Source organism: Octopus bimaculoides, chromosome 1, assembly GCF_001194135.2.
Source record: "Octopus bimaculoides isolate UCB-OBI-ISO-001 chromosome 1, ASM119413v2, whole genome shotgun sequence".
NCBI classification, from domain to species: Eukaryota; Metazoa; Mollusca; class Cephalopoda; order Octopoda; family Octopodidae; genus Octopus; species Octopus bimaculoides.
Genome location: NC_068981.1, coordinates 97,955,558 through 97,969,160, shown reverse-complemented (window position 1 = coordinate 97,969,160; position 13,603 = coordinate 97,955,558). Strand labels below are relative to the sequence as shown.

Sequence of the window (13,603 nt, the reverse complement as noted above, 5' to 3'; positions counted from 1 at the left end):
ATTCTGGGTTGCTAGTGCATGTTTCTTCTGTATGAAGAGATCAAACTAAGTGAAACCTAGTGTTAATGTAAATATTTAAAATAAAATTTTTCAACATTAAAGATGAGGATAATATTGGGCTGTATGTCTGGAAAGAGGTAAAATTTATTTAAATCACAAAAGTTATAGCTCAAAAAAAAAAACAAAAAAAAAAAACATGAAAACTATTATAAAAATATTTTTCGTGTTAATTCAAATAATATTGAATAATTTCATAGAATTATAAGTCCATTATAAATTCCATTGTTCAACATTGCTAGCTGTACCTTTTGTTACAGTGCATATTGTCTTTGAAAAACTATGTTATCTTCATTTGCTCACCTATTTCTATACCACTGTATCTATGTATGTATGTATGCTTATCAATGTTATATTGTATATCGTGCTAAAATTGTAATGCTGCTTATCAATATTTATTATTTTCTCTTTAGTATGCAGAACAGCAGTCATTTTTCCATGCTGGGACTAGGAGATATTGTAAGTACTTTATTTTATTTCTAGATGATGACGATAATGATAGTAAATAAGAATGGTTTATCTTAATCAGGTCAAGGGCTGATATTCATTGCAGATAGACATAGGTGATTAAATCATTATCAGTGTATTAATTACTGGTGTTATATTTACCAATTTTTGGAGAATATGATCTAATATCCTCTGAACAGATTTCATTTCAGAAAATAAATGGTAACTAAATCCTATAATGCATTTAGCTCAGAATTTTAGTGTTTATACTAGCTCACTGCTTTAAGAAACAACAGTAACAGTAATTTCTTCCTAGTGTAGATGCAAGGCCATGGTAAGAAGGTGAATTGTCAATTGTATTGACCTCAGTAGATAGCTGGTACTTATTTCATGAACCCTATATGTTTCTTGGCAGTAGTTGTTTTTTTTTTAACTAAATGCTTCAAGTTTTTTTTTTTAACCCCGAGTACTGTGATGATTCTGTCATCCACCACCTAATACAGTAACATGGGCAGAGATCCGATGAATCTTGACATTAGTGACAAAAACTGTTGTTAATTGCAATTACTTTGTGCTTGGGGTAGGTAGATAGATAGGTAGGTAGAGAGATAGACAGATAGATAAATAGATAGAGAGAGAAAGAGAGAGTGAGAGACAAAAAGTAAAGCGAAAAGAATTTTCCTAGTTATCTTCCCATTTACTAGTTGAGTAATGACATTGTTTTACCATGTGATTCCCTCAACACTCCCTCACCAATCATCATCATCATCATCATCATCATCATCGTTTAACGTCTGCTTTCCATGCTAGCATGGGTTGGACGATTTGACTGAGGACTGGTGAAACCGGATGGCAACACCAGGCTCCAGTCTGATTTGGCAGAGTTTCTACAGCTGGATGCCCTTCCTAACGCCAACCACTCAGAGAGTGTAGTGGGTGCTTTTACGTGTCACCCGCACGAAAACGGCCACGCTCGAAATGGTGTCTTTTATGTGCCACCCGCACAAGCCAGTCCAGGGGCACTGGCAACGATCTCGCTCGAAAATCCTACAGGAGCCAGTCAGGCGGTACTGGCAACGGCCACGCTCAAAATGGTGCATCTCATGTGCCACCCGCACAAGAACCAGTCCAGGGGCACTGGCAACGATCTTACTTGGCTTGCCGGGTCTTCTCACGCACAGCACATTTCCAAAGGTCTCGGTCAGTAGTCAATGAATTTGTAAAACATCATGTCCAATGCAACAACTGTGTCATTGTAGATTTGTGCAATGTATTGTCCACAGGTTGCTCAGCACACTTGTGTGGCAATGTCGGTGTATAAGCTCAGCTGTATGATTGAAATTTATTTGGTAGATAGAAACAGGTGTGGATATGTGTGTGTCTGTTAGCACAAGATAAACAAACTTGGTGCACATTACTAAAATATCTTGCAGTGCTTCTCTCCACCTGAGTTATACCATATTATACTGATGTTGACCTGCCTTTCATCCCTTGCATGATAAAAAATGTAAGCTTTAGACAAAATATTGAAATCACTATACTCAACTAAAAGCTTTGAAAGCTTACGCACATGCACGCGCGCACACACACACACACACACACACACATTTGTAAAAAATATTGAGGTAGGGAAAAATTTGTTTAGTAATTTGGTCTGCTGTCATACTGTGGGGATTAATTAAATTTTAAATTTATTAGAGTTGATGAGGCTTTTAATGGATATACAAAGAATAAAAACCAACAAGTTAAACAAACGATCAGTTAGTTGGATTGACATTTAACCAATGGAGTAATAGTAAAGGAAATGAATTGAACTGGTGTGTGTGTTATTAATATTGGCATAATGATTCTCCCTACACACAACAACAAAAAAAGGAAACATATATTTGAGCCTTAAATCTTAGATCAACATCATGTCCCTTAAGCTGGCCTGGGTCAAAATTCCCACATTATTAATATTGGTGTAATTAACTCTCCCTAGATAAAGCAAAATTCGTTTCAATATACAAATTCACATAATGAGTCTTGCAAACACAATACAAAAATGAAAGTAAATAAGAAGTTTTATAAATATTAATTAATTTATTGTAGATAAAATAGAATTGTTTTAAAGTTTAGATACATGACTCCTGCTCAAGGCTGAAACTTTATAGTAATTTAAAGCTAAAGAGACAGGAATAGCTAGACATGGTGAGGAAGGTGTGTGTGTGTGTGCAGCTTATGATTTATGTGTGTGTGTGTGTATCTGTATATATATGGATGGAAAAGGCAGCATTGTATTCTTTGCGTTGGGATTTGACTTAGTTATGCTTGGTGGAAATTTGCTGTTAGCACATTAAATACAAGAAATGCACTAAATAAACAAAACTAAATTTCACTAATAGATTAATCTTCTACTATATATAACTTATCTATAATTTGCATTAATAATGTCATCGACAAACCAGCTCTATTTATACTTCTTTACATATTTACATGTACTACATTGTTGGTTGATATGTGTACACTTTCAGTATTTGAATAACTTTTACATGTTACATCAAAAACCAATACCCCTTTGTGAATGTTGAATGTCAATATATCCTATAATTTCTTTTACTATTTATTTATTTTTTATTTTGTTCATATTTACATACCCATGTAGGTGCAAAATACTTGCTTAAGCTCTTCACTTTCTATTGAACATAAGCTATCAATAACTTTTTTTCCACTGTTCTTCATTCTATGTTGTCTTCTCAAGCCTTCTTCTCTCAGGTTCTGTTGGTTTTGTATTGTCGTTGATGCTCCTATAACTTGCTATTTTCTAGGTAATGGGCTTTGGCCATAAGCAAACCCATTTTTGCCTCTAGGAATAGGTGCTCAATATTAATCTGGCTTCTACCCTTTGATGTGTCCAATATGGGAGGCCCTACCAGGAGCATGTGCTCTGCTGATATACAGTTGTGGCCAAAAGTTTGGAACATAGGTCTGAAAATAAGAATTTTTACATCAAATGCCCAAATATATATACTGTATATATTTGAATTGAATTGTACTTAGGCATAACAATTTTAATTTAAAAAAAAATGTTCCAAACTTTTGGCCACAACTGTAGCTTCAGAGTTATTGAGACACATCAGCCATCTCACCACAACAACCTTGTGGTGGAGGTGCTGAATAGCTAAATGATTAAGAAGTTCACTTTGCAACCATAAGTTTCCAGATTCAATCCCACTGTGTGCCATCTTATGCAAATGTTATTTTGAATGGGCCAGCCCATTCTTTCTGAATGACATTTGATAAATAGCAACTACTTGTCAGATGGATTGTACTTGTAATTCAAAAGGTGCGACTTTATCACACTCTGTGTTACACTGATTCTGCCTGAGACCTATTTTAGGGGCACCCATATCTGTGGTTAGGGTGTTGCACTCTTGATTGCAAGTTTGTGCTTTTGATTCCCAGGCTGACTGTGCATTGTGTTCTTGGGCAAAACACTTCACTTCATGTTGCTCCAGTTCACTCAGCTGTAAATGGATAACCTTACAATGGATTATCCATTCAAAAGTGAGATGGTGACTCAGGGGAAAAAAGTCACCCGAACAGGGGCTCTCTTGAGCTATGTTTTGTATTCAGTAATTGAAAGGCTGAGTAGTACAACCCATACTGTGAATCCTAATCAGTTGGGATTGTTTGTTCAACAACATTGAAGGTCATCATCATATAAGGGGCACACATGTCTGTGGAATGCTCAGCTCTGTTTACATATTAATTCAGGAGCAAGTAATTAAGTTAAATAACTGAATCCTTATTGAATGATGGCAATCCACCCCTACATACCCATTTACACAGTGAAACCTGTAAGTGTTGGGGTCAACTCATGTCCGGTAAGTTCACTGCAGGGAAAGTTCTCCATTCAAATTTTTTGACATAATTTTTCAACTTAAATTTTTCTCTTGTTTCTTTTCAATAAAACACCTTTTAACTATTAATGGTGAGATACTATGGATAGATTTTCTCAGTAAACTTTCCTCATATTGAACTTTCTTCATGGTAAATTGATGGTGGTGAACTCTCCTGCAATGAATTGATGGTAGTGAACTTACGTGTAATCATGTTAACTAAAGACAAAGCTGTTTTGAAATATTTTATCTTTGTCATATAGGCGCAGGAGTGGCTGTGTGGTAAGTAGCTTGCTTACCAACCACATGGTTTCGGGTTCAGTCCCACTGCGTGGCACCTTGGGCAAGTGTCTTCTACTAGAGCCTCGGGCCGACCAAAGCCTTGTGAGTGGATTTGATAGACAGAAACTGAAAGAAGCCCATATATATATGTATGTGTGTATATGTTTGTGTGTCTGTGTTTGTCCCCCCAACTTCGCTTGACAACCGAGGTTGGTGTGTTTATGTCCCCTTAACTTAGTGGTTTGGCAAAAAGAGACCGATAGAATAAGTACTAGGCTTACAAAGAATAAGTCCTGGGGTCGATTTGCTTGACTAAAAGGCGGTGCCCCAGCATGGCCGCAGTCAAATGACTGAAACAAGTAAAAGAGTAAAAGAGTATATGTTCTCGTATACTTATATTATGTGTATGGAACAGTATCTATTGTAATTGTAAAGTGGCTTATGTAAGCACTATCGCCCTCAGTACTACTCACCTCTCAGTGAAGGGAGTCTTTTCTTGTAAGTTATTTATTGACCTTGCCAGTGTTATTGCCACATAAAAGGCAACAGTTCTCTCTGTAAAGTGGTTGGCATTAAAAAAGACATCAAACTGTAGAAATCATGCCATAGCAGACTGTGGAGCTTGGTGCAGACTTCTGGCTAACCAGCTCCTGTCAAACCATCCAACCCATAACATTGAAAACGGACATTAAATGAAGATGATGATGATATATATAATTCATGTACAAACTTGTTAAATCCTTTGTCAAATTTTCTAAAGCAAATACTTATGCTGAAAATATTTCATTATTTAATTATGTATATAAGTGTCATACTACTTAATGGCATTTAATGAAATACTTGGGCAAACATATAGAGAATATAATTACATATCTATTTAATTATTAGTGAGCCTTCTTTATATTTGTTTTGACATTACAAATTAGTGTTTAGATGTATCATACTTATACATGTATGAAGTATATGAAGGTATATGATTATGTAAGTATATATGAGAGTTTTACCCCTATAATCATTTGAAATATTTAACTATAAGTCTGTTTGATGAAATAGCTGCATGCTAACTACTTAGTTTACTCAAAGCATATATCTCTTTAGATATAAATGATATGTATACTCAGCTATAAGCACGTGTATATGTATACATGTAAATATACACATTCATATTTAAATTATGTAAGTGTGGAACGTATGTATGCATCTATCTCTCTATTTATGGATGCTAACTGATATGTATATAGATATATGTGCATGTAGATATGTACATATATATACGAATGTTGTGTGTATATATATGTTTGTGTTATTGTGTGTGTGTATGTGTGTATAAATATATATATGTATATACATTCACATATATGTATAAACACACACACACACGCCTAAGCATATTTTCATCTATTTTTAAATTGTAATGTATAAAACATGTTTGACACATAAAATGTGGATGGCTGAAAGAATATGCTTTAAACTTCTTTTGTAACTATGATAGGTCATCACTCTCTCTCTCTCTCACACACACACACAAACACTCTTTTATTCCCTCTCTCTCTTTTCCTCACTCTATTGCCCACACATCATGTAGTTAAATTACATGCTATGTTTTATGTTGCAATGCATTCTAATATTGCAGGCCTTGTGTAGAAAATGTCTAATCTATATATGCAAATGTAATTTCTTTGTAGGTTATGCCTGGTTTACTGCTGTGTTTTGTGCTAAGGTATGACGCGTACAAGAAGTCTCAGCTGAACAGCATTGAGGCAGGAATCCCACAACCCATCAATACCATTCAAAAGATCACATATTTCCATTGCTCTTTAATAGGGTATTTTTTAGGTGAGTCTCTAACTTTGTTCCTTATTTATTAACTTTTGTCTCCTTCAGCTTATTTTTTTTCAACAAGTAAAATTTATTCTCCAGCAGAAACATTCAATATTCTTTAAATGTTCAGTTGTCAATAAGCAGAGAGACTCAGAGAGGTAGACACTGTAGAGAAGGGATCAGCAAACAGGGGTAAATTACCCCAAGTGGAGTAAAAATGAAATTCTTGGGGGTAATGAGGATTTATTAGACATAAGTAAAATTATATTTAAAAAAATGTGTTCCTTGTTACGGCAGAAATTGTTCTTCTGGCACGAGGAGGCAGTCAAAAAGTTGCTGCCTTTTAAAAAAACCTACCTTTGCGAACAAGGATTTTCCATGCTTCTTATGTCTAACATTTCTCTCAGGGCACTTACACTCTGTCATGTGTGCACACTGACATTACACATCCAGCGGATCATGCTAGCTTCATTTCTTTCAAGCCTATGTATGTCCTCAGCAGTCATGGCCCATGTTCCACTGCCGTGAAGCATGTCAGTTCACACACATACATCATACAATCTACCTTTCACTGTGAGCAAGAGGCCCTTTGTCACCAGTAGGGGTAGAAGCTTTCTGAACTTTGCCCAGGCTATTCTTATTCTAGTCGCTACACTCTCAGAGCAACCACCCCCACTACAGACTTGGTCGCCCAGGTAGCGGAAGCTATCAACTACTTCTAGTTTCTCCCCCTGGCATGTGATGGAGTCTGTTTTCTGAGCACCTGTGGTGTTTATTGCCCCTGTGCATCTGTTACACGTAAAAGCTATCTTCCTGGTTAATCTTCCTTTGATGTTGCTGCACTTCTTATGTGTCCGTAGCTTACACTGGGTACATCATTATGGAGTTTCTACCTACACCTTTTCTACAGATCAAGCAGGGCCACCTACCTGAAGGGGTGTGTGAACCTGAAATGAAAAAGTTTTTAGAAAAATCCTTTTGTTTCATAATGAGGGTATTAATTTATTTTATTGCATTTGTTTTATACTTTTTATATTTATAATTGTATTCTCCATATGAATAGATTCAATAAACCTTTTGAATCCAAAGAATCTATGATTTTCTTCTTTTTGACGGGGGTAACATTGACATAAATATATTTTAGGGTAATTGATTAAAAAAGTTCCCCGACCCCTGCTGTAGAGGGTGGGGAGAGAGATACAGATAGCTAGATAGATAAAGAGAGAAAGAGATACAGATAGATAGATAGATAGATAAAGAGGGAGAGAGAGAGAGTTTTGAAATTGTTGTTGGAGCAAATGAACTAGGAAGGGGTCCATTGATATTTTAATCCTTTAGTGTTCAGATTACTCTGTCAAATTAATTAATCATGAAGTATCTTATAACTTTGAGATTTCAGTGATATGACTGTTTTTAGAATGTTAGTGTAGGTTACGGATGAGAGGTTAGATACGACCAGTTTGAATGCAAGAACATGTTGAATATTTGAACCGGATTTGGCTGGTTTAAAATGCTAAAGGGTTAAACCAGGCACAGGCAGCCACTTTTGAGAAGTGGGTTGCCCGAGAAACAACTCATCAGCAAGTCATTAAGTTGATAGATTGTTGTTTGTTTGATATGGAGGTCAACTTTTGTGGAAGTAAAATATAGGTCATTATGCCATTAGGGTGGGGGTGACATGAGTAATGATCTAAAGATCAACTCTTTAGATTTTATACAGGAAATTGATCACAGATTTTGTGTGTGTCTGTATGTAATGCAAAGTATTTCACTTTCCACAAGGAATATAGTAAAGCCACAACTGTCCACATTAATTCAACATAACTGTTAGGTGAATCCCTTGAACTTCCCTGGAAGATATTACACATAATGTACCCTTCACTATACAGTGAATCTGTGTACAAGTTTTCCAGCTTGTTTACAATTACACACTCTATATTATGCAATAGATCTTGGAACTGCTTTTTCAGTTAGATTATAGTTCTACTTGTGAAGACGTATGGCTCAGTGGTTAGAGTGTCAGGCTCACAACCATGAGGTAGTGGGTTTGATTCCTGGACTAGGCTGTGTTGTATTCTCGAGCAAGACACTCTTACCAACCGCTCATCTATCCTCAGTTTCCGAATTGACCACCAAATAAGGGATAAGGGGCCCTGTCAAAGGCTTTCTTCAAGTCAACAAAAGCCAAGTACAGAGGTTTATCTTTGGCTAGATATTTCTCCTGCAGTTGCCTTGCCAGAAATATAGCATCAGTGATGCTTCTGCCTGTTACGAAACCAAACTGCATCTCATCTAGGCTAACTCTTTCCCTAATTAGTTGGGCTATGATCCTCTCTGTAACTTTCATCACCTGATCCAATAATTTAATACCCCTGTAGTTATTTCGATCTAAAGCATCACCTTTACCCTTGTAGCAGTTGACTATGGTGCTGCTACACCAGTCATTGGATATGACTCCTTCATGAACTACCTACCTGATTTATGATGCCGGTGACAAGACCATAACCCACATCGCCCGATATTTTAAACATCTCAGTGATGATTCCTGATGGGTCAGGTGCTTTCCCTGTCTTCATATCCTTAATTGCTTTGTCTACCAGGGTACTGTCGATTCGGGTAGCTGGTACCTCAATTGGGTCAACCTTTGGCAGACTCTCCTCCTCCCATTCATTCTCCACTGGTTTCTCCAGGCCTCTTTCTTTTCAGAATCATTAAAAGCAAGTGCACCATCTTCCATGCAAACACATTTCTCTCCTGTGACATCACAATTTTCTCACACACACTGTCTTGCAATCCGAAATACTTCAGTTCTTTGGTCCTCACGTAGCTGAACATTGGCAAACTTCTTCTTTTCTGCCACTCCTTTGGCTATATATACCTGTCTTCTAGCTTCCTTTTTGGATATCTGATACATTCTCCTGCTACCCCCACTCTTCTAGGCCTTCCAAACCTGTTTCTCTAATGGCCCTGTCTACAGTATTGTTCCACCACCATGTTACCCTAGGTCTGGAAGGGACTTTGCTCTAGCCACAGATTTGGCCTGTGGCAGTCAGCAAGCTGTCTTACAGGAATTCCCAGCTGCCTTCTATGTCACAGGGCTGTAGCTCCTCCTCCCTATCATCAAATTTCTCGGTAAGGATATCCCTAAATCTCTGACCATGTGAAGGATTGTTAAGCTTCCAAATCCTTCTTTTCCAGATTGGTCTGCTTTTTGGCATCCTTCTGGCCTCAAGTCTAAAGTCACTAATAACTAGTCTATGCTGGGTGGGGTGGGGGGTACATTCTTCACCAGGGAGGGTTTTTGTATTTAAGAGCAACCATGCATCCTGCTGTCTGGTGAGAATGAAATCAATGTGTCTAGCAGAGTCACCTGATTGATAGGTTGTCAGGTCACTAGCTGGTTTCCTGAAGTTGGTGTTGCAGGTCAATAGGCTATTTGCATTGCAGAACTCCAGGAGCCTAGTTCCCTCTTCATTTCTGGTACCAACTCCATGGCCCCTATATACACCATGGAAGATAGCAGGTTCCTGTCTGATATGCCCATTAAAATCTCCAGCCACAAAGATGAGGTCACCATCACTTGTCTTTGAGGATAGCCTGCAGAAGAATATCATAAAAGTGATCCTTTTGTTCATGTGGTAGGCCCCCTTGTGGGGATATGCCATTCTGCAAGACTAGCCTGAGTTTAAGTACGCTATCACACACCCTCACTACCTCTATAATCTTATCCACCCATTTCTCTGTAAGAAGTATGCCCACATCCCCTCTTCCATCACTATTACCTTCCCAGAAGAGTTTGTACCTATGTGCTTTGCCTGTGAGGACTCTGGCTGAAGCTCTTCTCCACCTTACCTCTTGTACGCAACATACATCAGCACGTCTCTACAATCTCACTAGGCCTACCTTTGGATGTACCTACATTTACAGTGCCAATTCTGAAAACTGGGAAAGAGATATGGGAGGTAACACGGGAAGGAGAGATGTTATTCAGCACCTGAAAAGAAGGTTCCTGTGATTGTTTGGCAGCAGATGTCATAATAGTTGTTCTTGCTTTTAACCTACCATCATTCAAACATGTTAGAATTGTTAAGGTTGTTGCCTCTGTTGGGGGTGGGAGTAAGGAAGCATTGTATATGAAAGTGTTTGGGTGTTGTAAATATGAGCACTGTGGGTGTAAGCATTACTGATGCTGCAGATATAAATATTAAAAAAGAAAGAGAGAGAGTAAGTGGGCTGCTATCTTGTTTAGTTAGTCCTGAGATGTGGGGGAGAAAGGAGAGGACAGCAAGATTACCAGTATAAGAGGAGAGAGGGGAAGGACAACTGGATGTCCGGTAAGAGAAAGAGATTTCTGGTATTGGTGGTGGGGGTGGGAAAGGGTGGTCACAACCACGTACATGAGAAGTGATTTTAAGGGATAGAGCAAACAAAGAATTATTTTAGAGAAAAATACGAAATACGTATATACATGTAGCCAAGAAACAAGGTTAGTCATTGTAGGGGCAGAACAAACAAGAAAGAATTATTTTAGAGAATAGAGGAGTTTGAATGAATGAAGCAATTAAAAACAAGATAAATATATGTATTTATTATATACTTTTCAGCTACAGTCATTTTATATTCTTGATACACTCAGGCAATAATTATTTTCTCTAATAAGTTTGTATATATTTGTGTAGATGTGTGTGATTGTAATAATTATTTTTAACAAAACAGATAGAATATGGATGGTAAATCATATTAATACACTTGTCAATGTTACCTAGTGGTTGTCCTTTGAGGTGTGACAAAAGAACACTAGTTCACACATATACTCAGACAGAGTTGAAACACCATTTTCTTTTTCTTTTTAGCATTGAATATTCACCATTCCACTTCCAATGCACACACACACACACACACACACATTCACATACCTCCCTTTTTACATACACACTCTATACTTACACAGAGTTGAAATGCTGTTTGATTTTTTTTTTCACCCCTTGCTTTCTCATTCATATGTTGTGACGGAGAAAGACACGAGAGTATTATAGTAGATAATCACTATAATGCAATTAGAAAAAGCTGATCCTAGATTTATTGAACTAATTAAGATGGCAAATTGGCAGAGTCTTTAGAACATCAGGTAGACTGATGTTCTAACTTACTTGTTCTAACTTTCAGTGCTGTGAGTTCACCTCTTTCTGGAATAACTTTCAGGGTTGATAAAAATAATTATTAATCTAGGACAATGGATTGGCAGTACTGTTAGAACTTTGGCCAGGATTCTTTCAGATGCCTTTTCTGGCTCTTTTTTTCAAAACCTGACCCTAGTGTCAAACTGCATCAGCATAGAGTGAGTAAACTTGCATATATGGACCACTACTAGTCTTCTTCTTCTTCTTCTTCTTCAAAAACCCAAAAACAACAGAAAAAAAGAAATGACCATGCCCATGACTGCTTGTTTTCAGACTTTTTATTCGACCACATTTCATAAGTTCTGAGTAATAAAAGGCCTTCCTTTCATAAGTCCCAAGTTACTCTGGTGGGTGAAAAAATTGGGAATGTGCATAATATATGGTGCATGGACAACAGGAAAATGTATAATGTATAGGACAGGCAAAGGGTCAAAGAATGGATGGCCATAGTTGGAATGCCTTTGATCAAAGTTTTGCTCAGTTAAGATAAGAACAATTTAGCCGAAAAATAAGCTCAGTCCAATCCAAAATCTATTATAGAAGATAGTAGTAGAGCATCAAAATGTTCTACTCTAAAGAATCATCTAACTAAAACATGGTGAAACCTGACCCACAGAGGCCCTTCATAAAATGGTAATCTAACTAAATAAGCAGTTCCTAGATTTATTGCATAATGTAGAGTGTGTAACTGTAACTGGAAAATTTGTAAACATACTTGTTGTATAATGTAGGGTATGTTAAATGCAATACTTTCTAGAGAAATTTAGAGGATTTCATTTAATAAGGAGCTCATTTCAGTTTTGTTGTATTAATGTGGCCAGTTGTAGATCTGCTATATTCCTTGTGGAAAATTCCATGAACACTTCAAGCTCTCTTAGCAATCATACAAAGAGTTTATCTCATATTATTGATGCAGGATTTTGTTTTTGTCCTGTTTTGTCTTTTTGTTAATGTAGTGGCTGCAGATTTTTCACAACTTTGGCCCTACAAAGTTCCAGGTTATGGTTAGCTGACCAATGGGATAAGAGGCCTGTCAATTTAGAGACAAAGAATTTTGAGATTCACACACACACACAATGTTTTTTGTGTGTGTGTGTATAATGTATATATATATATATATATATGTATGCACATATGTGTTTGTGTGTGTATGTATATATATATATATATATATATATATATATATATATATATATATATATATATATATACATATATATATATATATATAACTTATTTAGGGTCTTTTATAAGTGATGTTTTTGTTTAGTCTGTCTATTGGGAAATATTCAATTAAAAGGAGAGTAAATGTAATGTTGTTCAGAAATGCCTATTTTCTAATATAATTTCCCAATGAATGTGATCAGTTTTCATATAGCTATTGATAAAATTCTTACCAGATAAGATTGAATTGAAAAAAATCAATAATTTGTGTTTAAAGAATTTGAATACTTAGTGATATTGGTGAGCCTGCTGTTTTGATGACTTGTAATGGCAGTATTCATATTAAAGATCTGTATCTATGGCAATGGTGTTTATAGGAAAGACTTTGTCAGGTTAATCTACAGCTTTTATTTCTGTTATGGTTGTGATGTTGTTGGCTAGTTCTGGTTTGTTCTACTTGATGAAAGGAAGACCTACTGCAATGGGGGTAGCAGTTGAACACTTGTGTGTGACTCTGTCCATCGGGTTATTTTTATATATATATATATGTGTGTATATATATATATATATATATATATATAAAAGATAATAAGAGTGAAAAAACTACAGAAGGCTTGTGTTACATGGTTAAAGTATATATTTGAATTATGTCAGAAAAATGTTAGAAAAATGTTATAAAATCTTTTTGGTATATAAACATTGTATTTTGAGAAATAACCGGTTTCGTGTTGTCTTTTCAAATTTCTCTACTTCATTGTAACGTGTTCGCTC

General features: G+C 36.4%; 1 protein-coding gene across 1 annotated transcript in view; it reads left to right on the top strand.

The window, feature by feature from the left end:
• LOC106882607 (signal peptide peptidase-like 3) overlaps positions 1–13,603 on the top strand; it is a 344,505-nt gene that overhangs the window by 324,292 nt on the left and 6,610 nt on the right. The window contains exons 14-15 of the mRNA XM_052966894.1: positions 471–516; positions 6,353–6,503. Coding sequence (XP_052822854.1) covers positions 471–516; positions 6,353–6,503 — 197 coding nt within the window. The remainder of the gene's footprint in view (positions 1–470; positions 517–6,352; positions 6,504–13,603) is intronic.